This window comes from Lissotriton vulgaris, chromosome 2_1, assembly GCF_964263255.1.
Source record: "Lissotriton vulgaris chromosome 2_1, aLisVul1.2, whole genome shotgun sequence".
Classification (NCBI taxonomy): domain Eukaryota; kingdom Metazoa; phylum Chordata; class Amphibia; order Caudata; family Salamandridae; genus Lissotriton; species Lissotriton vulgaris.
Genome location: NC_141687.1, coordinates 83601891 through 83625231, shown reverse-complemented (window position 1 = coordinate 83625231; position 23341 = coordinate 83601891). Strand labels below are relative to the sequence as shown.

The following is a 23341-nucleotide window of genomic DNA, read 5'->3' as shown; positions in this document are numbered from 1 at the left end:
AAAGGCAGACCAGTAAATAATACTAATAAAACAAATGTTTTAATATTAAAGTACAAAAAAGGCCACTGGATAGTGTGGGAGATGGAAAAACTGGTGAGGGGAGGAAGCCGCATACGAGGGCATGGGGACAGAAACATGTATTAATATTATAAAAAAGGAAAAGCAAATAACTACACAACCAAGTACATAAATCACTGAAAGCTGCAATACTGCTGAAACACTTTTTACGGCAGCAACTTTAAAAAGGAATCGCAAAATAAATTTCTATTTAACTGCCGACGAAGTGCACATATATGAATTAGTTTGTATGTAAAGTTAATATTAAAAAATGAATGAAATGAAAAACAAACTTTCAATCAACTTTGACACTGAACAAAAGCAACTTCATTAAGGCAGATGTGAACACTGTGCACATACTTTTTCAGTGTCTCAAAATGAAGTAAACCAGTAAATAACGTGGGCTGATCCACTTCCCCATGCTATATGCTGTGGTGAGCAGAATTAAAATGGGAATGGGAATTTAACAGACCAATGGATGGAGGCTGCTGGCCAGAGCACCTCTTATGTGTGAATTGGTTGGAAAAAACAATAGTCTTCTGAGACAGTAAAACTGCCTCTGTGAGACAGAACTAAAAAAAGAGGAATATGATTAAAAGATGATCCACTGGTACAGGTCCAACAGTGGCCAAGTGAGTGGAACACACTATGGCCTTTGGGGATAAAATCAATAGATAAGTGGAACGAGACATACTGGGCCTGATTTACTAAGTTGGATTTTAGATCATAGGTTATTGTGACCACTTTATAATTGCATTTTGGACCTTTCTCTAGATTTGCTCTGATTCATACTTTATCAAAGACTTTGCTGTTCCTTTTCTGTTATCTCCTGTTTTTTCAGTCTTCTCTCTTGCAAGCCCCAGCCCAGCCTTCACTTCATTGGTGGTGCTAAGATTTCTCACACCTGGCTGTCTCCCTGTACGTGTGCTCATCCTCTGACCCTCCAGCTCTTTTAACCCTGTGATCCCCAAACGTAGGAGCTCACAACTGACAGCTACTCAGTGTCCTGTTCCTGCTGCTGTCATTCCAGGCTTATTCTTTGATTCGGTTTCCCTTATTTTCTGACCTGTTTTTTCTGTTTTTGGCTATTTTGTAGTATTGGCTTCTGTCCCTTGCCTTCTTGCATCTCTGTTTTTGTTAGCCTTTGTTCGTAGGCTCCTCTCTGCACTCCTCTCGATCTATCCTGTTGCATGCAGACTCCTTTCCTGTTTGCATATATCTGTCTTGCCTTTTTTGAGTGTAGATATATCCTTGTCTTTTTTTGGTATTTTAGTGCTGTGTATTCCAATCCTGTCCCTGACCTTGATTTCACTACTGCTTTTCCCTGAGCCCAGCTTCTGTTTTGGTGTTCCTTGTTCTGTTCTCTCTGGACCTTTCTTGTGTGTTATACAACAGTCTTGATTATCATTGTTACCAAGTGTGCCAGCATGTTTCTGAGGCCTTGTGCTTCTATTTAGGAGATTCACCCGTGCTCTTTTTCTATAATAACTGCAGGGTGTTTCCCAGAACTTGAGACAAATCGGCCCCTTGTCTTCATCCGAGACCTTTTTGAACTCGCACTAAGATCACTTCCGGGGAGCAGACAAACTTTAATTTATGATGGCGTGTCTACCATTTCCCTGCTTTACTTTCCTGTTGTTTTTCTTGTGTTATCTTCATAGCTTTCTTTGCAGACTTACAGTTCCCTTTTCACTGCCATTTCCATCCTCAGGTTCTATCCTGCTTCCCTTGCAGCCTTCAGGTACTTTCTTGATTATTTTAGGTCCTCAGAAAATCCCTTTCCTTTCAGAAAACACATGCAGCCCCACTTAACCAGTCTTGTCATGATCTCACCCAGCAGTCCCCTGACACATAGTACATGCATATAGTGATAAAAAAAATGAAACTAAAAACATGGCTATTTTGCAATTAGTACTTCATGCAATACGTTTTTATCTGTCATCCATCAGTTCACTTGTTTTGTTTCCAATCAGCACTAGGAAACCATTTGAGATATCCGTATGATTTATAAAATAAATTCCCTAATTAATCATGGAAAGGTTATGAGAGGGGGAGCTGTGTGTGTGTTTGACTTCCTTTTTACTAAATAAAGAATACATAATGCTATATAATCGTGAATTCTAGGTTAGACTTTCAGATATTATGCACTCAAAAACAGCTGAAACTTCAAGCTTCCCAACGTCCTCGTCCACATAGTAACAAAAGGGAGCCTGAATAAGCATTGATGAACTTTTTCTTTTCACTCTTGGATCTAGATTCTTTTTTTGCCTTGAAAGAATGAACTTTTTCGGTCCTTATGTTTTTGACACAGTTCTCATTTTGGTGGACCTAAACCCACATATCATAATGTAGATTTTAGAGATTAAGGTCGTCCATAAATGATATGAAAAGGTAACAAGGTTTTTTTTTTCAAGCCATTAGCATTGTGAATAATTAAAACCGCGTTTTCTGCATCAAATACAGCAGAAATTGATCTGTGCCTAATGTGGGCCATCAGACGCTAAGATTTTTAATTATTTCGATATATAATAAAAGTAAGAAGAGTTTAGAGCACTCAAATTTTATTACATGTTAAGTTGGAATGTAAATCTCAATGAAAGTGAATCAGGACTTTTAATATCATATGGTTGGGGCAACCACGAAAGAGGCCATGGTGGACCAAGGTTTGGATCTATTTATGTGGTCAATTTCAGAGCCCAGGCCCATAAAGGTTAGGTGCAAAAAAGAATTGAAGGCTATCCTGTATTTGACAATCAATAAGCGCAAATTAATACACTGTTCAATTATTTTTTTCCCAACCAGGCCCTAAAACAATACAGAACATCAGTGAAAATTGCATTATTTGAAGCCCATGTCGAAAGCCAATCCAAAGTGGCTTTTAACAGCAACTTTTACTATAGAATCAATTAAAAAAGATGGATCAATATCCAGAAGGTTCACCCATCACCTTTTTTTTAAGACTGACATAATAATATATTATGACCAAATTGGATGGAGGCAGTTGTAAGCAACTAGCCGCATTCAGGACATTAATGATTAAAGGGGGACATAATTCCAAGTTTGATTTGTAAAGATTCACAGGAACATTTTCGGAACCAGGGGCTTTAGATGATGAGCTGTTGTGAATGCCTACACTTAAATCTTGTCTAAAGAAAATAAAAAGGAATCGGTTTCCAAAGAGGACAGTGGCAAATTAGCTACAATGGTACAACCTTTAGAAAAGCAATAAATGACTTGGAACGAGACCCATTGGTCAGGCTGTGCATCACTAAGAGTACTCAAAGCGCTAACAAAAAAGGGCTGTTCGCTACTTTCCAAATGAGGGAAAAATCCCTTTCAATGCTAGCCAAACGCAAGATTTCCCATGCATTTTCTATTTTGTATCATTTTCTGTGCCTTCAAGTGCTTTTGACCACCTCAACATGATCTTGAGGAGTTCTTTACAGGCTCTTTGAAGTTGTCAAACCATTGAAAGTTGTTTGTGATTTTTTAGCACTAGATATTTTCAAGGACTTATTGACTATGGTACCAATCTGTAAGCCAAACTCTGTATGATTTCAGGACACATTAAGTTCAAGACAATCAAATACTGTGTTTATATATAGTCAACAAATTTCATTGGAATTCCTGGAGTCAACCAGGTCTCATTTCAACCTAACGCTAACATCTTTGGTTACTTCATCTCATGGGATTAATATCCTTGTACAAATACTTGAACAATGATAATAATGGTAAAGGTAGGCTGTTTTGGTCCCTAAACCGGAGTTCCAATGTAGTGTGAGCAATAATGCTGGTCAACACATTTATGGAAACAAAGAAATAATTGGGGACTGAAAACTACCTGTTCTCGGTTACATGGGAATTAAATGTGCTTGAGGGTCAAAGCACTCATGTAAGTTTACACAATTCCTCTCTATTACTAGATCGCAAAGAGTCTCACCTAGTCAATCAGATTTCCAGTTCTTGCTGGGTTGTTCACATCTAAATAAATCCAACTCAAAAGTGATAAATTGTTACCTAACTTTACATTGAAATTGGCTGCTGAAATTATTACTGAAAAATCAGGAAGAAAATGTTTTTCTCAGGTGAAATAAAATATAATTTAAGCTAAACTACGAGGAAATATTGGTAAAATTACTTGGATTAAAATTGTAGATGTTAAGTAACAAAAAGTGGTGGTACTGTTTATCCCTGAATATTAAGGATTGTATATTGAGTCTTTGAAAGGGTATGTCAAAGATGTTCAAACCTTATGAAACCTCAACCCATTCCACTAAACCACTCTTGGCTCACTCCGAAGAAGAAAGAATAGCACTCTATCAATCAGAAAGTCTTGTATAGTGTGGCCTGTCACCCCGGGGGAAGCTCCAGGCACTGGTGGGATGTTCAAGCCTCAGTCGAAGACCCAGTCATGAGTTGCTTCCTGAAGTCCTTCAGAGAAGGAGAGGTGCGAAGAGGGAGGCCTTCCCAGACCTGGCGGCGAGGTAGGAGAACGAGTGTCCTCCAAATTTGCTGTGGAGGACGAGGGCCAATGCGAGCGTGGAAGATCAGAGATTCCTAGTCGGTCAGAGGAATGTTAGGCGATCGTTGTTGTAGGCGGGTCTGGACTTGTGGAGGGCTTTGTGGGCGGGAGTGACGAGCGTGAAGAGGCATCTTACTTGGAGGGGCAGCCAGTTGAGAGCTCAGAGGTGGGGGGGTGATGCTGGTCCTTCTGGAGAGTTTGATGATGAGTCATGCCACCAAGTTCTGGATGGTCTGGAGGTGGTTCAGGAGTATTTTGGTGGTTCAGGAGTTTTTCGGTGGTTCCGGCGTAGAGTGCGTTACCATATTCTAGTCGGCTGGGAATGGGGGCCTGAGTAACTGTCTTCCTGGAAGAGTCTGGGATCCATTTGAAGGTTTTGCGGAGCATGCGAGGGTGAGGAAGCAGGAGGAGGAGACTGCTCTAATCTGTTGCTTCATGGTCAGGTGGGAGTCCTGGATGATTCTGAAGTTGCATGCTTGGCTGGTGTGGGGGTGGGTGAGGAACGGAGTGCAGCGGTCCACCATGTGTAGTCCCATAGAAGGGCTTCTTTCTGAAGATGATGACCTCTGTCTTATCAGAGTTGAGCTTGAGGCAGTTGGTCTTCATCCAGTTGGTGATGCTTGTGATTGTGTGTTGAAAGTTGGCCCTTGTGGAGCCGGCGTCTTCTGTGAGGAGTAGGACAAGCTGGGTGTCTTTGGCATAGGAGATAATGTTGAGTCCTTGTGCGGGTGATGTCTAGCAGAGGTGTCATGATTCAAAAGGAGGAAAATAAATGTATACATGTGTTGGAGGTGGTCCAGGTTTACAGAAAAAAATAAGTTCTTGTACAAATGGAGTGGCATCAGGTGGAAGTTGGAGAGGCTTGCAGTCTAGTATATGAGAAGCTGAGAGGGAACCATTATGCACATTATGCTTTATGTGGGGGCACACTAATAGTGGTGCTTTTGGAGAAAAGGCAATACTGGAGATTCAGAAAATACAGAATTAGAAAATACAGAATTAACTAAAGGGTTAGCTACAGGTTGCGTGGAGATTGTGGAAAGTGGTAGCACCACGGGAGACCTTGATGTGCAAAGACGCATGAAAGACATAGAAATACTTTCCGATATAGTTTTAAATAAATACTTCACTAAAGATTACAATTTCACAAAATGCAATCAATTTTAGGGAGAACCCCTGGTTTTTGTACCCCTATATTTTGGGGGGGGGAGGGGAGTGCTAGTGAAAGAATGAGAGTCTGAGGTAGCACAAGTAGGATCATTTGTTTTAACCTTAGCGGTCAGATTATCCTTATTTACATACGTGTTTACTATCCTGTTATGGGTTAGGGTCTGGAGGAGGTTAGAGAGTACATAAGCTCCCTGTTAATCAGACTCAAAGAGACAAATAGGAGTGCTTTGGGAGATGTAATCTCCTGCACTCAGGCCAACAAACAAGCAGTCTAGTGTCTGATGAAGAAACAAGGATAAATGTGCTATATAGCAGTGTAGAAGCTGGGAGGGTTCTTCTTTCGCATTCCCTCCAGTTTATGCCCCAACCAGGACATCAAGCTAGAAGTCAGGTTTCAAGTTAAATCTTTTTGTCCACCTTGCTGAAGATATCAGCTAAAAACCACAGCCTGTTTTCGGATTGGTCAGGCTGCTCTAAACAGACAGTCCATTGATAAACTCTAAAAAATCAAGATAATACTCCCAAGAAGAACAAAAATTATATATATATATATATATATATACACAATTGATCAGTGAAAGAACAGAAATCACATGTGTTATAAATAACCACATCTCCTACCTACACAGCGAGAGCTGGACACTTTCTGGGCAGAGCACCCACCTTGATGAAAGTTTCACTACAGGGGGTCACTCCCAAATTCTTGCCAGTTTTAGCATTATAGCATATGGAACTCAATTATCGAGTGGAAGTAACAGATTCCAAGGATACCTAATACAGGTACGGAGGGTAACACATTTTTGGGGTCCGAAGGGTCCCGAGGAATGCCAGTGTGACTCAACACTGTGGGCACTTATCAAACAGCAGAAATATGTTGACGCTTTGGCATTAAGGAGGGGTGAAGTAACTCTTTATCTTCTCCTATCACCACCATCCTTCAAGTTTTTAGACCTAGCTGGTGGGCCCAGGAATAAATTGTCGAGAGGGGACACAGCCGTGCTAGTTTTTACCTTCACTGCACTTTTCTTTCGTGATCCCAAAATCTATTTTTATGTTTCTATGTCTTCCACTCCCTTTTCTTCACCCCAGGCGTTGGTCTGCACGGGGGTGTATTGTAGCAAGCCCAGTGATGAAGCATGTCACAATTTTGTGAGTGAGGGTAGTATTTTCTCACAGAGCACGTGCCACAATTGATTACATTTCCCTAATCCTCCTTGTGGGTTATAGTTATCAATAACCACCCCTGCCACCAAATTTACCGTCTTTTCCTTAGAGATGTGGGCTAATGAGCTTTAGAACCACCAGGAATGAGTAAATAATCACAGAAAAGGACACTCATTGTGGTGTAGATAGTAAATAGGGGCGACAGATACTTCATAAGGTACCTCTAGATGCAGCCTACCCCCACCGGTCCTCAGGAGAAACACAGAAGTGCTGGGTACACACTAAGTGTAGCGACTGCATAACTCTGCAGCAGGTCTATGTATATATGTTAAAAGGTAGTAGAGCACTATGTAGGGTCAAAGAAAGCATACATTAAATGACTATATAAGAGGTAGCTAATTTGTGGACCCCTTAATGCATTGAATTGTAGTATTGTTTAAAGAGATGTGTCTTGACCTCTTTATTAAATTGGAGCAATGTTGGGGTGGCCCTGATGCATACGGTGATGTGGTTCCAGATCCTGGGTGCATAGATTTATTAAAATTCTATCCTAATGTACGCGATTTGAATAATGGTTATAAAAATATTCAGGATAGTGGCAATGCTATTTGTCAATAAGCAGAACAGCAGAAAATACTTCAACATTATGATGGTATTTTAGGGTCTCTATAAATTAATATCCAAATCCCTCCCTTTCCTGGCTAAGTAAGTTGATCTTAGCACCAAAGAGGGGCGCACTGGACTTACATAGATGACTTGCACTGCATACTTTTCGTCCATAATAGAAGCCGTGTTCATTAAGGAGAAGCATTCCAGCCACGAGGCTGTCCTCAACCAGGTAGATCAGCCATTTGGAGGACTCGATGTGTCTCTTCTGTTACCTTCAACAAGGCCAGGTACTGCGCGAATCGCAGCCTGCATCAAAGTTCCTCTCTGTCTAATAGTGCTTTGTTTCAATTTAATAGTACAGCTGATCATTGTTGAATATTCTTTAAATAAACAAGCAAGAAAAAGACTTCTCTTCTTTCATCTACTTAAATTCAGTGAAACCTTGTTTACTGTTAAACACAATAAGTGATAATTGCAATGAATCGGATACCTCACTGACACTGATAGCTGTGCATTCATGTTTGAAACCACACACCTGACTGAATGCACATCATTTAAAAGGGGGGTATTGAAACACTGTGTCCCAGCCATTGAGTGCCAGAAACTCCAAAGTATGACCTTGCCTTCATTCATTAAAACCCAGTACTCTTCTCATTGTCCTGCCCCTCCATCCCCAGCTGCCATGTCTGATCTTCCATCTGCACCATTGTTGCCAGGGAGTATTTGGGAGGCAATTTGAGTATTTCTTGACCGTGATATCCATAAGGATTGAGATTGCTATATCACAGCGGACAAAGGTAGGTTTAAATCTATGTCCTTACTGTGCACTGGTTTTTACGCCTAAAGGTTTGCAATCTGAAATCTCCCTGAAAAGATAGGGGAGATCTAAAATAATTATTTCTCATAAACTGCTTCATGCTATCTTAATAGGTGCATATTCCGATAAACTACCTGGGCTTTTAGGTGCTCCTCAAGAGACTGGCAAATCTAGTGATTTCAGTCCCCTTCTCCTACCTAGTTCATTCAAAAATAATCATCCTTCTAGATTTTGGGAATTTAAGTCCCTAGTAGAGCATCAGTTCTTTGTGGAGCTCTGCTTATTTACGTGAGACCTGGAACTTCTTTTCCCACATTCAGTATAACCAAGAACATTTATTGTTAAAAAGTGTTTTACCAAACCATTATATAAATAATGAATGCACCTACTGGCCCCCCAGGCACAACTTATGTGGTCTGTGATACAGGTGTGCGTATTAAGGCAAACGTTACCTTTTCAAACAAAAGTCATCTGTGATTCTGTTGATCATGATCTCTGGTGAGACGGGCTTCTTGGAACTAAATTCAAATTGGGTCACCTGGGGGTGCAGCAGGAATGAAGTATACTCCGTGCATCTTGTATTGTATAGATGGGGTTGCTAGGTTGTTGTCTGTACAGGGGTGTCTGGGACCATGCATGTTTTCTGGGGCTGTGCAAGGGCTCCTGGGCCAGTATGTGGGAGCCTGAATTTTGTGTGTTTGGCTAGATCAACATTCGGGTGTTGGGAACGTACAGGGGCACATTGGCCTGCACCTGAGACCGTAGGGAACTCTGGACTACTTGAGGTTGTTTATGTCCTATACAGCAATGTTGTTTGATCTTGAATGGGCTGACACAGTGGGTTGGAACAGATGCTTACCACATTTTGCCATCATTTATAGTGTATAATTTATCAGAACTATCTTACTCCTTTATTCTCAGTTTGCCTTTCCCAGTGGATGAGGAGGATGATGATGAAGATGGACCTGGAGGTGGAGATGGCTACAGTAGACCTCGAAGTGCCCTTTATGGGAAGGGATTATCGGAGCAGCAGAATGAGGGAATTCTAATGGTTAAAAAAATGATGATGTCCTTGGATGAGGAGGATGGCCTGGATGAAGTATACACCTTTAGGTAATGCGCCAAACCGTGTTACAATTCTTCGAAGGATGCATATTTTATGTGCCTCAGAGTAACAACATTGCTTACGCTTCACTGATTTTGCCTATATAAATCCTTTTTATGGGAAAATGTCAAATTGTTGGTTATTCCCACTTGTGGCCTTGAATCCCGCTGTACCTAACACATGAAACTAAAATAAGTCTGTAGAAAAGTCACCTTTTGTGCATGGCGACTTCTTTTTCTTTTCAGTGCCCTATGTCTACTGTTACTAAGACTCTGTACACTGTTACACTACGAAACAGTGTGCGCTTTAGTGCTAAAATGGTACTTCAAAAATAAATGTCACCCAATTTGTCTATTTAACTTTCTAGTTAGGCCATGGTTGATGGACTGAAATTACACCCGGGTGTGGCAGTTAATTGTCTTATGTAGTTTGCAGCGTGTAAATTCACGGCCAGCATATATGACAAAAAAATGTAGCTGCCAAAACCACTGCTATAATTTGGTGCTGTACATGTTAAAATCATGCATTGTAGCGACACATGTAAGGAAAAACTGTCCTGAAGAAAAAAAATATTTGTAGCATTTGTGGATGTAGGTACTCCTGCTCTACATACTGCTGCCAAATAGTGTTGGGCTCTGACGTCTCCAGGTTTTTCTTCAAAGACTACTTTTGAGTCACAAGATGTGCTGTGACTCCTCCTTTGGTCGACAGTGCATATGGATACAGACTCAATCTTACATATACCTTCTTTATTTTCTGCCATCCGTTTCTAACACTGAGCGGGCTTAGATTTTGTCGTGTTCCCTTCACATTTTCAGCGCTCACTGGTTCAATTTCGAAATTGAAGTTTCAGTATAGCAATATGTGCTTCAACAGCCCTCTAGCTCTACTCCACTGTACACCTTTAGAAGATGGCCGACTGCTGCTTGACGCCCCGGACACCGGGGTACCTTCCCTCGCCTTTTGGGGACCAACTGTTTTCCTTTGACCATCCACTCAGACCGGAACAGACACTCTTCAAACATTGCCCCTGGTGCAATTTTAAGTATTCATGGTCAGATCACCATGACGTCTGTAATCTGTGCCTCTCGGCTAACAATGAGCACACCTCCTGCGAATCCTTCCTCATTTTTTCAGTACTGTAGAGAGAGGCACTGTGCATGCCACAAAAAGCATCCTCAGATTCCGGACATTTTAAGAAAGGATAATACCTTTAGTGCCAAAGAAGGTGATGGCACAGCTCAATCTAGAGTCCCAGCATCTGTGCCAATGTCCAAGCCAGCAGCGGTATGGTTACGTGATTCAGAACGCAAGGAAGAGAAGTAAGTTCAACTGACACAGAAGATCTATGGCCCTCTAGCCAAGTAGACTTCCAGGGTAGTAGGTACTACACTCCTCTCCGAGACCCACGTGCATAAAAATTCCCAGGTGAAGGTAGAGCACCTTTCTTGTGGGAGTCTGGCATTGAGACATTGGCATGAACAAAAGAGACTGGTGCCTACAGGGCCTCTGATGCTTTCAGGCTATGAATGGCACTGAAAGAGGGCTTTGTAGTCAACCAAGTCTCTGCCCAATGGAATCCAACCTCGCTGACCATTCAGTCCTACTTGATCCAAAGGATTCTAGCACCTCCGCTGACATCTAGACTCGACACCAAAGAGATCCCTATGATGCTGACGGTCCAGTCTACGCTGTCAACCTCAACTGCTTGATCTAAAGAATGGTTGGTACTGATAGTACACAGATTCTAGGAAGAGTTCGGAAACAGGTAGAAGTGTCTCTTTATCTACCTCATCTCCAGTAAGTTCTCAGTAAAACCACCTCTACCAGAGCCCTCCGAGGCATTCCCTTGCAATAGAAGACTAACCTTTGAAAAAGAACCTTCCGCCGATGCCCCTTTGTAGCCAGTGTCTAAGAAACACAGGCATAAGCCATCTCCAATATGTTCTAAATCCACCTCCCCTACCTCTGCCACTTATTTCACCAACTCTTCTACCATAGTCACCTGAGGGGTACCCACACACCTTTTCTGATCCAGGCAGTGCATATGATCCCATCGATCCATATGACCCTTAGACACAGGACCAACGGATGAACCTTGGGAGGACTATAATGTCGACTCCTGGGGCAATGGCGAAGCGTGGGCGTTGCCACGGAAGCAAAATTCTTAGGGGCGCAACATTTTAATAGGGGCACAACATTTTAAAAGAAAAGTGGAAGGATACTTGCCTTGCCCCTAGCGCTAAATGCAAAAAGCACAGATGATGGATGGAATGTTGAACCAATCAAACATTCACCCCAGTCACAGACATGGGTTAAATCCATCTTTTCTTTGCATGACACGCCATTCCAGTTTAGGCCTAGCCGTATGCAAATCAGTCTCGATCCTGCTCCCTATGGAAACAGTCCCGGGCGTTGGCAATCCATGCTACACCGCTGTCCTGGGTGATCTTGACTTAGACCACAACTCGATTAGAGCATCCCCGCCAAATGATAAACCAACCTCCCATGAGGGCATCCAGAGGGCTGCTGCACGGCATGAAATGGACACATACTACTTTCAAGGGGAAAAGAACTTCCTAGTGGTACTCTTTCCATGTACAAACGCATGTGGAGCAATGGGATGTACAACATTTCCTCCCTTAGTGGGAGGAAATCACATCAGACCAGTGGCTTCTTAGTGGAGATTCGCCACAGACACTTGCTCAGGACAGACTATCTATGCCTTCTTGAAGTAGTAGTACAAGTGCTCCTCCAAGAAGGGGAAATTGAGAGAGTGCCTCCACCCCATCCGGTAAAAGGCATTTATTCTCTGTGCTTCCTCATTCTGAAAAAGGACCTCTTCCTCAGCCCCGTCCTGGACCTCCGACATCTAAACAAATGCATTCTGTCAAAACATTTCTTTATGAGGGGGCGGAAGTGGGATGACTCGCATCTACCCTGATCATTTTTTGATCAAGAGTGGCGGAAGGCAGCAGTGCATAGCGCACACTCAAGCAGCAGTTTCCCTGCTACACACTTAGGATTTGCTGTAAATGTCACCAGGTCTCCCAACTCCATCCAGGGATCTATTTTGAACAAAGTTACAGGAAAAGCCTACCCCAAACAACAGTCAGGGTTGTTCCAGCAGCTCATAGTTCGAACCATGCTTCTCCTGTTTCTGGTAACGAAACTGAGGCTCTGTCCTTGACGCTCATCCTGGTGGCTCCCTCTTGGGCAAGGCAGCTCTGATATTCCATGCTTCAGGAATTGTCTGTTAGATGCCTTAAGAAGCTGCGACTCAGGCAGGGTCTTCACACACAGTCAACCCAGATTACACATCTAACCCCCAAAAGCATAACCTACCGATCTGGCACGCAAAGTCTTATTGGTGACTATCTAAAGCTCACTCAAGAACGCATAGTCTTTCTCCGGAAGGGTGATTCAACCCACAACATGATCCTGTTCCATAGCAAAAGGATTGGTAGCTGACATCTGAAAAGGAGGGCAACCTGGTCAACACCACACACTTTAACCAAGCGGTACTATGTGGACACCGTAACCGGTCAGCAGGCGTTTTTTGGCCAGACTGTTTTAAGGACTTTGTGCCACACAACTGCTTCATCTACTCCATAGCCGCCGCGTATGGAGGGTACTGCTTTACAGTAGAGTAAGTTTATGTACTGCCACACATGCTACAAACTGAACATGTTATCCTGTAAGGATATATTTGTAGCATGTAGTGCTGTTGATTCGCATGTGTCTGCTGGTCTTCCTGGAAGCCTGTGATCATTACAGATTTCTTCTTTCATTACTCAATTGACTCTGCATAATATAGCAAGTTACGCTCTCTTCACACTCTATACACATTCTGCCCCATTGTGTGAGACTAATGTAAAATGGAGTTGATAGCCATGAACATTGTGGACTAAAAGAGTTGTCACATCTCCTAACTCTGAAATCTTCTACAAAGAAAAAAAAGTTGCAAATGCCTGCGATCAACATTAAATTGCAGGAGTATGCAAATCCTGTGAAGCTATAGCTCTACACTCTATGAGCAGATGCCTACATTTTCCTTATATATTAATAAGTGTGTTTTGTAAGCCCAGTGTTGGATGCCTAATCTATATTAAAATGGTAACCTGCGTATTTGAAATAGTGTTCCGGCACAGGAACTAAACATCCAGATGCTGTTTTCACTGTGTAGGTTCAGCTAGATTCTCCATTATAATTAAATCCTCAATTTCTATCTTTCGCTTGCAGCATGCTAGTAAAGCAACTCAACGTTATTTTCCATTTAGCCTCATAAACTCATTTCTTGGTAAAAGTAGATTTGTGATAACTTTAGTGGAAAAGTAACTTAATGAAATTGTATTTTTTGTGAGAAAACAAAAGTTTTCAACAATTTCCCACCTCCAGAGACCCACTACGCATTCCTGGCTGAAGTTAAAAATCCTGTTCTCCAAAGGCCCACGACTTGTGGTGCTGGAAGACTAGGGTGTTTTCAATAACTGGCTACATCATTTGGAAAGGGAGACAGCAGGAGTTGGCCGACAAAAACAGCCTTCACATCATGTCTCTTTACTTAGAGATGCCTAAATGGGCTGGTAGAATCTGCTCCCATTCGTTCCCATGGACCTCCTTAGATTTCTGGCTCCAGTCCCAGCAATGGAAAAACAGCTTTCCTCCTTGACAGATGGAGATCTCACCTGAATAAGGTAGAAGTTTAGGTTGTGCCAGAGTGCCTTTTGATGGAAAAGTTGATACGCCAGTTTTGATTTGGGGCTTCTTGGAATGTTTACAGTAAAGCAATGAGAAAGTTCTGCAAGAGAAAGTGAGCCAAGGGTCAGAAAGTAGACTGGTTTGGGTGAAAGAAATTCTCCAGTCAGTGGCTAGTGCAAAAGATAAGGTTGGCACCTCACCATGAATGAATGAAAATGAAAGTGTATTGCTCCCTTCTACCCAAAGGCATCTTGGCTCTGCAGGTCCTTGACCTGGAAATCCAGTCAGCAATTCGTGGTACAACAACCAGAGAGGGAAAAGCCAGGTCTTGATGCATTTCTTGAAAACGGTATGGCTTGATATGTAGAAGCAGAGAGTTCCAAAGCCTCGCTGTAAGATAGGAAAAGGATTTACTTCCCCGCCCAATGTGTTTAGCTCTTGGTACCACCACCTTTTTCCTGCGAAATGATCTGAGATGGCATAACTGAACATACCACTGAAACGTAGTGGCGCTGAATCTAGGGCCAGAGTTGTAAAGCGCTTTGTGTGCCAAACAATGATATAAACATAGCCCTATTGAGAGCTGGTAGCCAGTGGAGCTTGTACTGTTCCTTAGCCACAGACTGCTTTCCAGGTAAGTTGAGAATAAGGCGAGCTGCCACATTATGCACCGCATAGTCTCGATTTTAATGCTGGATTTATTCCAAGGTAAGGGTGTATTAATAGTCAAGCTGGGAGACAGTTCTGGCCTGTTCTGAGTGAATGGATGTGGATAAAAGGAAAGATCTTCGTTAATGCACATAAAATGGCAAAAGAGGTGTACGTGATTGGATTGATCTGTGAAATTCAATAATTTCCACGTTTCTAGCGGAGTTATTTGGCCCTGGTTAGTCATCTGACTCCTATGACCACCGGGGTTGGACCAAAAAGTCACATCCTTACCGCCCACAACTTAACCACTGTCTTCTCGCCATTCAGTTTAAGACAGTTGGATTTCTTCCAGCTACTTACTGCATGCATACAGTCCAGTAGGATGCGCCCGCCACTTTGGCGGACGCATCCCGCATATTTAACATTGCAGCGGCCGGCGCTGAAAGCACCGCCCGCCGCAATGCTAAAAATGCATGTCATGCATTTCAATGCACAACATGACGGGCACCATGCGGTGCCTGCCATGTTGTATATTGAAATGCATGGTAGTACCGTTGGTACCCCCCATGTGCACCCCCCTGAGTCCCTGGGGGCCCGCAACAGACCCCGCAACGTGCCCCCCAAGATATTCCCGCATGCCTTTCCGCCCCCTTCATAATATGGATGGCGGTGTCTAGCAGACTCCGCCATGCGGGCAGTGGCGATCCGCCCAAAATCCTAATGACCCCCCTGGTGTCTGAGGACCTGTTGGCTGCAGGAGTGACTAGAAAGACCTTTTTCTACAGTTGGAGAAAAGTGGGCCTTGTTTTTTTCCACCTCTTGAAGAGCAGGAAGGTGGATGCCGAGGCTTACCCTGAGTGGGCACAACAAAGGCAGGCAGGCTTGTCCGGGATGGAGTTATTTGCAGCGCTGGAAACTGGCTCAGTGGGATCTTGCAGTAAAGGTATTCACCTTCGTTGACTGCTGCATTGCTGCAGTTACCAGTCCTGTTCTGCTGGTTAATTTTGAGAACCAAAAAAATAACAAAATCACCCTTGAATCTTGTCCCACTGTAAGATTCTGTGTTCCAAAACGTAGACTAAATGAGAATGTAAAAGTTTTGCTGTGGTATATACGGCCTTTGATCCATTGCTCCTGGGCTGAAATTATTGTCTAAATCCTTATCAACTGCAAACTGATATTTGTTAATGCCACTTTTATTATTTTCTAGGGTCTTTTTTAAAACTTTTAAAAAAATCACGTTGTCTTCCCATTATCGGATTTTAATTGTTTTGGTGTCTATTTTCTCTCGTTTTAAACTAATTGTGGATTTTATTCTGTCATTTTATTTGACTTTAAACTTCTTAGTACTACTTACACTTAACATGCATTTCTTTGGGGAATTACCTTCTTATTGTGCCATAGCCACCCGTAATTGAACAGAGTTTCACTGAAACATGTGTTCAGTCCTCTCTAGGGTGTGTTTATTTAGTTTGTAAGGGTAACCCCTTCCAAAATTAATAACCCATTTTTTAACGCCTCTATGGAATCATTCTTTGTAGCTCTCTAGCTCTTAAACTTTTAGAGTTCCTTTAAATATCTGTTAAATAGTGGGGCCAAAACTCTACTTTATGAACTGACATTCTTCACTGATCCATTCTTACGAGAGTGGTTTAGCGCAGGATATGGCGGTGCAATTGTTTATCACTTTGTGGTCCTGGGTCATCCACCTTCATGTTACCGAATGTATTATTCCCCATGTACAAAAAGAAACTCCTAGGTGGATCTCGCTTCGCCTACCTCGCCCCCAAAATCTGGAACTCCTTTCCCCTGTCTATTCGGAACTGCACTAAGCTAGTAGAATTCAGGAGAGCCTTGAAGACCTGGCTATTCAAACAAGCGCACGGTTAGAGCATTGTCACCTCTGCCTCATCAATCAATCAATCAATCAGTGACACTTATAAAGCGCGCCACATACCCGTGGGGTCTCAAGGCGCTGGGGGGGGGGGGGCCGCTACTGCTCGAACAGCCAGGTCTTCAGCTTCTTCCTGAAGGAGAGGTGGTCTTGGGTCAGGCGCAGGTCGGTCGGGAGGGAGTTCCAGGTCTTGGCGGCCAGGTGGGAGAAGGACCTTCCTCCTGTAGTCGCTCTTCGGATGCGGGGGACGGCGGCGAGGGCGTGGTTGGCTGATCGGAGGTGGCGTTTGGGAGCGTAGAAGTTGACTCGGCTGTTGAGGTAGCTCGGGCCTTGGTCGTGTAGGGCTTTGTGTGCGTGGGTGAGGAGGCGGAAGGTGATTCTTTTGTTGACGGGGAGCCAGTGAAGGTCTCGCAGATGTCCGGAGATGTGGCTGGTTCGTGGGATGTCGAGGATGAGTCTGGCTGAGGCGTTCTGGATCCGCTGGAGTCTCTTCTGGAGCTTGGCGGTGGTCCCGGCGTAGAGGGCGTTGCCGTAGTCCAGTCGGCTGTTGACGAGGGCCTGGGTGACGGTCTTCCTGGTCTCGGTGGGGATCCACCAGAAGATCTTCCGTAGCATGCGTAGGATGTTGAAGCATGCCGAGGAGACGTTGTTGACTTGCCTGGTCATGGAGAGGGAGGAGTCCAGGATGAAGCCCAGGTTGCGTGCATGGTCTGTCGGTTTGGGTGCGGTGCCCAGGGCGGGAGGCCACCAGGAGTCGTCCCAGGCGGAGGGAGAGGAGCCCAGGATGAGGACCTCCGTCTTGTCCGAGTTCAGTTTCAGGCGGCTGGTCGTCATCCACTCGGCTACCTCTTTCATCCCTTCGTGCAGGTTGGCTCTGGCGGCGGCGGGGTCGTTGGTCAGGGAGAGGATCAGCTGGGTGTCGTCGGCGTAGGAGATTATGCTGAGGTTGTGTTTGCGTACGATGGCCGCGAGGGGGCTCATGTAGACGTTGAAGAGGGTGGGGCTCAGAGATGATCCTTGGGGGACGCCGCAGATGACTTCGGTGGCCTCTGACTTGTACGGTGGTAGGCGGACTCTCTGTGTTCTCCCGTCGAGGAAGGAGGTGATCCACTCCAGCGCCTTGTCCTGGATTCCGACGTTGCTGAGGCGCCGTACTAGGGTGCGGTGGCAGACCGTGTCGAATGCCGCGGAGAGGTCTAGGAGGATGAGGGCCGCTGTTTCTCCATTGTCCATCAGGGCTCGGATGTCGTCGGTGGCGGCGATGAGGGCGGTCTCGGTGCTGTGGTTGGCTCGGAAGCCGGACTGTGAGGGGTCGAGGGATCCGTTCGTCTCGAGGAAAGCGGCCATCTGCTTGTTGACGGTCTTCTCGATGACTTTGGCTGGAAACGGGAGGAGCGAGATGGGGCGGTAATTCTTGAGGTCGGTGGGGTCCGCTGTTGGTTTCTTGAGTAGGGCGCTGAGTTCGGCGTGTTTCCAGCTCTCGGGGAAGATGGTGGTGTCGAGGGATGTGTTGATGATGTCTCGCAGGTGGGGTGCGATGACAGCGTCGGCTTTGTTGAAGACGTGGTGAGGGCAGGGGTCCGTCGGTGATCCGGAGTGGATGGAGTTCATCGTGCGGATGGTGTCTTCGGTGCTGATCGGGGTCCAGGCGCGGAGGGTGGTGGTGGGGGGTGGTTGTTCGGTCATGGTGTGCGTTGGTTGGTTGTTGAAGCTGTTGTGTATGTCCGCGATCTTGTTGTGGAAGTATGAAGCCAGGGAGTTGCAGAGGTCTTGCGATGGGGTGATGTCGTTGTTTCCTGCGCTGGGGTTGGAAAGCTCTTTGACGATGTTGAAGAGTTCCTTGCAGTTGTGTGCGTTGTTGTCCAACCGGTCCTTGAATGCTGTTTTCTTGGCGGCGCGGATCAGCTGGTGGTGTTTCCGGGTGGCAAGTTTGAAGGAGGTCCTGTTGTCCGGTGTCGGTTCCCTTCTCCAGACTTTCTCGAGGGCTCGGCAGTTCTTCTTGGAGCTCTTGAGTTCGTCGGTGAACCATGGGGCTTTCTTGCTGCCGGGTCTGCTGGGCGGGGTCCTCAGTGGGGCGAGTTCGTCCGCGCAGTTGCTGATCCACTTCGTGAGGTTGTCGGCGGCCTGGCTGGGGTTCGCTGAGCTGGCAGGAGGGTGCTGGCTCAGGGAGGTGGCGAGCTGGTCTGCTGTGATCTTGTTCCAGCTTCTGCGGGCGGTCTGTTGCTGGTGGTGGTGGGTCGTTGTTTTCTTGAAGGTGAAGTGGACGCAGCTGTGGTCCGTCCATTGAAGCTCTGTGGTGTGGCTGAAGTTGATGTCCTTGCTGGATGAGAAGACAGCGTCGAGTGTGTGTCCGGCGAGGTGGGTGGGGGTGGACACCAGTTGCTTGAGTCCCAGGTTGGTGAGGTTGTCGAGCAGGGTGCTGGTGTTGCGGTCGTTGTTGTTCTCCAGATGGAAGTTGAGGTCTCCCAGGAGGATGTAGTCAGCGGAGGGGAGGGCATGTGGGCTGACGAAGTCGGCGATGTCCTCGCTGAATTGTGTGCGTGGTCCAGGGGGTCGGTAGATCAGGGTGCCTCTGAGGGTGGTGTTCGGGTTGGTGTGGATCTGGAAATGCAGGTGTTCGGCGGTGGTCAGGGAGTTGTCGGTGCTGGTCGTGAGACGGATGGTGCTCCTGTGGATGATGGCGATGCCTCCTCCCATCTGGTTGGCGTTTCGGTCCCTCCGGACGATCTTGTAGCCCTCTGGGATGGCGATGGCGATGTCGGGAGCTGAAGAGGCGTTCATCCAGGTCTCCGTGAGGAAAGCAACGTCTGGAGCTGTGGTGTCGAGGAGGTTCCAGAGTTCGATGGCATGTCTGTGGATGGAGCGGGTGTTGAGCAGGATGCACTTGAGGTGGGTACTGCTGGTGTTCGGCTTGGTGGGTGCTGGTGCGAGGCAGGTCCGGATGCAGGTGAACTTGCAGGCGTGGCAGCTGAAGGGTCCGTGGGTACGTCGTGGAGAGGCTTGATGGCATTCTGGGAGTCGGCCGGTGTTGAGAGCGGTGAGGGTGGCGGCGGAGTACGTCAGGCGGGTCGGTCGGGGTCTTCGTGGGCCAGGGGTCCTGGCGCTGGTCGTGATCCGGTCGCGGACGGGCGTAGACGGGCTTACCTTTGGCGCGCCTTCGGCGCACAATCGGCGCGCCCGCTGCGCGTGAACGCTGCGCGTCCGCACGGTCGCCATTTAAGGCGAAGTGCGCGGGTGGGCGGAGCAGCTGGGAGGCGGGAGCGGGGAGGGAACAGAAGAGAAAAAGGGGCGGGGCCAATGTCGGTGGCGGGAAGCGAGAGCGGAGGGCGGCGAGGTAGGCGGCCAATCAGGAAGGAAACTGGACACGGCACAGGGGATACAAAGAAATTAACAGGCACAAATTTAGGGCAAAACAAATAAAAACGGCAAAATACGCGAGCAGACGGCAGAAACAGACAAGCACAAATTTAGGGCAAAACAAATAAAAACAGCAAAATACGCGAGCAGACGGCAGAAACAGACAAGCACAAATTACGGGCAAAACGAGGAAAAACAGCAAAATACGCGAGCAGACGGCAGAAACAGACGAGCACAAATTACGGGCAAAACGAGGAAAAACAGCAAAATACGCGAGCAGACGGCAGAAACAGACAAGCACAAATTACGGGCAAAACAAGGAAAAACAGCAAAATACGCGAGCAGACGGCAGAAACAGACAAGCACAAATTACGGGCAAAACAAGGAAAAACAGCAAAATACGCGAGCAGACGGCAGAAACAGACAAGCACAAATTTAGGGCAAAACAAGGAAAAACAGCAAAATACGCGAGCAGACGGCAGAAACAGACAAGCACAAATTTAGGGCAAAACAACTGGGAAACCAGAGGGGAGCGACCACGGCGTCAGCGAGGCAGAAGGCAGGCAGAGGGGAACACACGCAGCAGCTGGTGGCCGTGCGGCGCGGGGGTGTCCCACAAGTGGGTCATCAGTTACCTTCTGTCTCTCAGCGCCATGAAACCTCTGGGTGACCGTGCGCTTAACAAATTCCGAATAAGATAAGATAAGATAAGATTATTTCATTTTAGGAATGTGACGTAACACTAGCCTAGCTCCAAGGAACTCTATGGTGTTTTACAGAGACCATTTGTAACCCAGTAGGGCCTTGTCAGACATGAGATACTGTACATAGAACAATACTTAGTTTTTGGGGTCTGGATGTAACATGAGTGCTGAAAACAGGAAGTTGGAGAGAGTGGGGTTATGCATTTAGTTTTTGGACCTCCTTAGCAAAGGGCTGACAGGCGGGCTTACAGTAAGAGATTCTAATGATGAATATACACGGGCTATCGAGGAGTCCAGATAGCTGGTGCAGGCGCGGTGCGTCCATTGGGGCGTAGGGGCGAAGCCCCACTAAGCCCCATGGACCCACCACGTCGTCACTAGAAGCCAAACACAATTATTTAAAAAAATCGCGCTATCTGCCGGCCGGGAAACCAGGAGACACCCGACCTCCCCGGAGTGCGCAAGGGGGGGGGGGGGGGGGGGGGAAAGGGAGGGAGGATCGGGCTGCTGCAGCTGCGCAAGTGTATTTTTGGGCACAAACATGCCCGCGCATGCGCAGATCGTTTTCTTGTGAATTCCCCCTTAGAGAGAGGACCAGGGGGCGGGCCGCAGCCCCCGGGGTTACACAGGGCGACTGGGCGAGGAGTCATGGTGCCCCCCCAGCCAATCCTGGCGCAGGATTGGCTGGTCACTACATAGCCCTGTTACATAACCCCTGACGGATAGCACGGCCGACTTTGGTGATGGGAAACCAGGTTCGAGCCTCTTATCGAACCATAAAAATGTATACATGACTTACACTGGTGTTTAAATAAATAGATATTTTAAAAAACAAATAAAAATGATGTTCCGACTAAGGTGTGAAATTGGTGTCGAATAAATACATGTTTTTAAAAACCATTAATATTAATCATGTATCATTGGTGCTGGAGTACAAGGTTCGAGACTGGTATTAAACACTGACAAGCTGTGTGCAAGTTATAGGGTCATAAAAATACATGAATGATGGATGGATGCATGAATGGATGCAGAATGAATGATGGGTGGATGAATGGATGGGTGGATGCATGAATGAATGATGGATGCAGGATGGATGCAGGATGGGTGGATGGGTAGATGAATGCATGATGGATGCAGGATGGATGCAGGGTGGATGGATGGGTGCATGAATGAATGATGGATGCAGGATGGGTGGATGGATGATGGATGAATGCTGGGTGGATGAATGGATGGGTGGATGAATGAATGATGGATGCAGGATGGATGCAGGATGGGTGGATGGGTAAATGAATGAATGATGGATGCAGGGTGGATGGATGGGTGCATGAATGAATGATGGATGCAGGATGGGTGGATGAATGAATGATGGATGCAGGATGGGTGGATGGATGGATGGATGATGGATGAATGATGGGTGGATGAATGGATGGGTGGATGCATGAATGAATGATGGATGCAGGATGGATGCAGGATGGGTGGATGAATGAATGAATGATGGATGCAGGATGGATGCAGGATGGGTGGATGGGTAGATGAATGCATGATGGATGCAGGATGGATGCAGGGTGGATGGATGGGTGCATGAATGAATGATGGATGCAGGATGGATGCAGGATGGGTGGATGCATGAATGAATGATGGATGCAGGATGGGTGGATGGGTAGATGAATGCATGATGGATGCAGGATGGATGCAGGGTGGATGGATGGGTGCATGAATGAATGATGGATGCACAATGGGTGGATGGATGATGGATGAATGATGGGTGGATGAAAGGATGGGTGGATGAATGAATGATGGATGCAGGATGGGTGGATGGATGCTGGATGGGTGGATGGATGGATGGATGGGTGGATGAATGAATGATGGATGCAGGATGGATGGGTGGATGGATGGATGGATGGGTGCATGAATGAATGATGGATGCAGGATGGATGGGTGGACACATGAATGGATGCAGGATGGATGATGGATGGGTGGAAGGGTGGATGGATGGATGCATGAATGAATGATGGATGGATGGATGCAGGATGGATGGGTGGATGGATGGATGGATGGGTGGATGCATGAATGAATGATGGATGCAGGATGGATGGATGGGTGAATGCATGAATGAATGATGGATGCTGGATGGATGGGTGGATGCATGAATGAATGATGGATGCAGGATGAATGCAGAATTGGTGGATGGATGGGTGAGTGGGTGGATGGATGGATGGATGGGTGGATGCATGAATGATGTATGGATGGATGCAAGGTGGTTCGGGCTCGCTCGCTCGCTGTGCTCGCTCGCTGCGGTGCAATATGCAAATTAGTTTACGCCCTACCACTTTCAAATGTCACCAGCCGCCCCTGAGCTGGTGGTGGCATAAGGGATGCCAGGTAGGGCCAGTGGTACCTATTCGGATAGTCTGAGGAGGGTGCCAGGTGCAGGCTGTGGTTCCTATTCGGAAAGGCAGAAGAAAGTGCCAGTAGGAATCAGTGGCACTCAGTAGGATTGGTGGAGGTGGAGGTGGATGGTTGAGGTATGCGATATCTTCCAATAGGGTAGGTGTATGAATGTTCTAGGTACCAGTTGCACATAGTAGTG

The 23341-nt window shown here is 46.1% G+C and overlaps 1 protein-coding gene across 2 annotated transcripts in view; it reads left to right on the top strand.

The window, feature by feature from the left end:
• The window catches only part of XRCC5 (X-ray repair cross complementing 5), a 558141-nt gene that overhangs the window by 44730 nt on the left and 490070 nt on the right, over positions 1-23341 (top strand). For both annotated transcript variants that reach the window (XM_086954491.1, XM_086954493.1), the window contains exon 6: positions 9261-9452. In XM_086954491.1, the coding sequence (XP_086810617.1) occupies positions 9261-9452 (192 nt within the window). The remainder of the gene's footprint in view (positions 1-9260; positions 9453-23341) is intronic.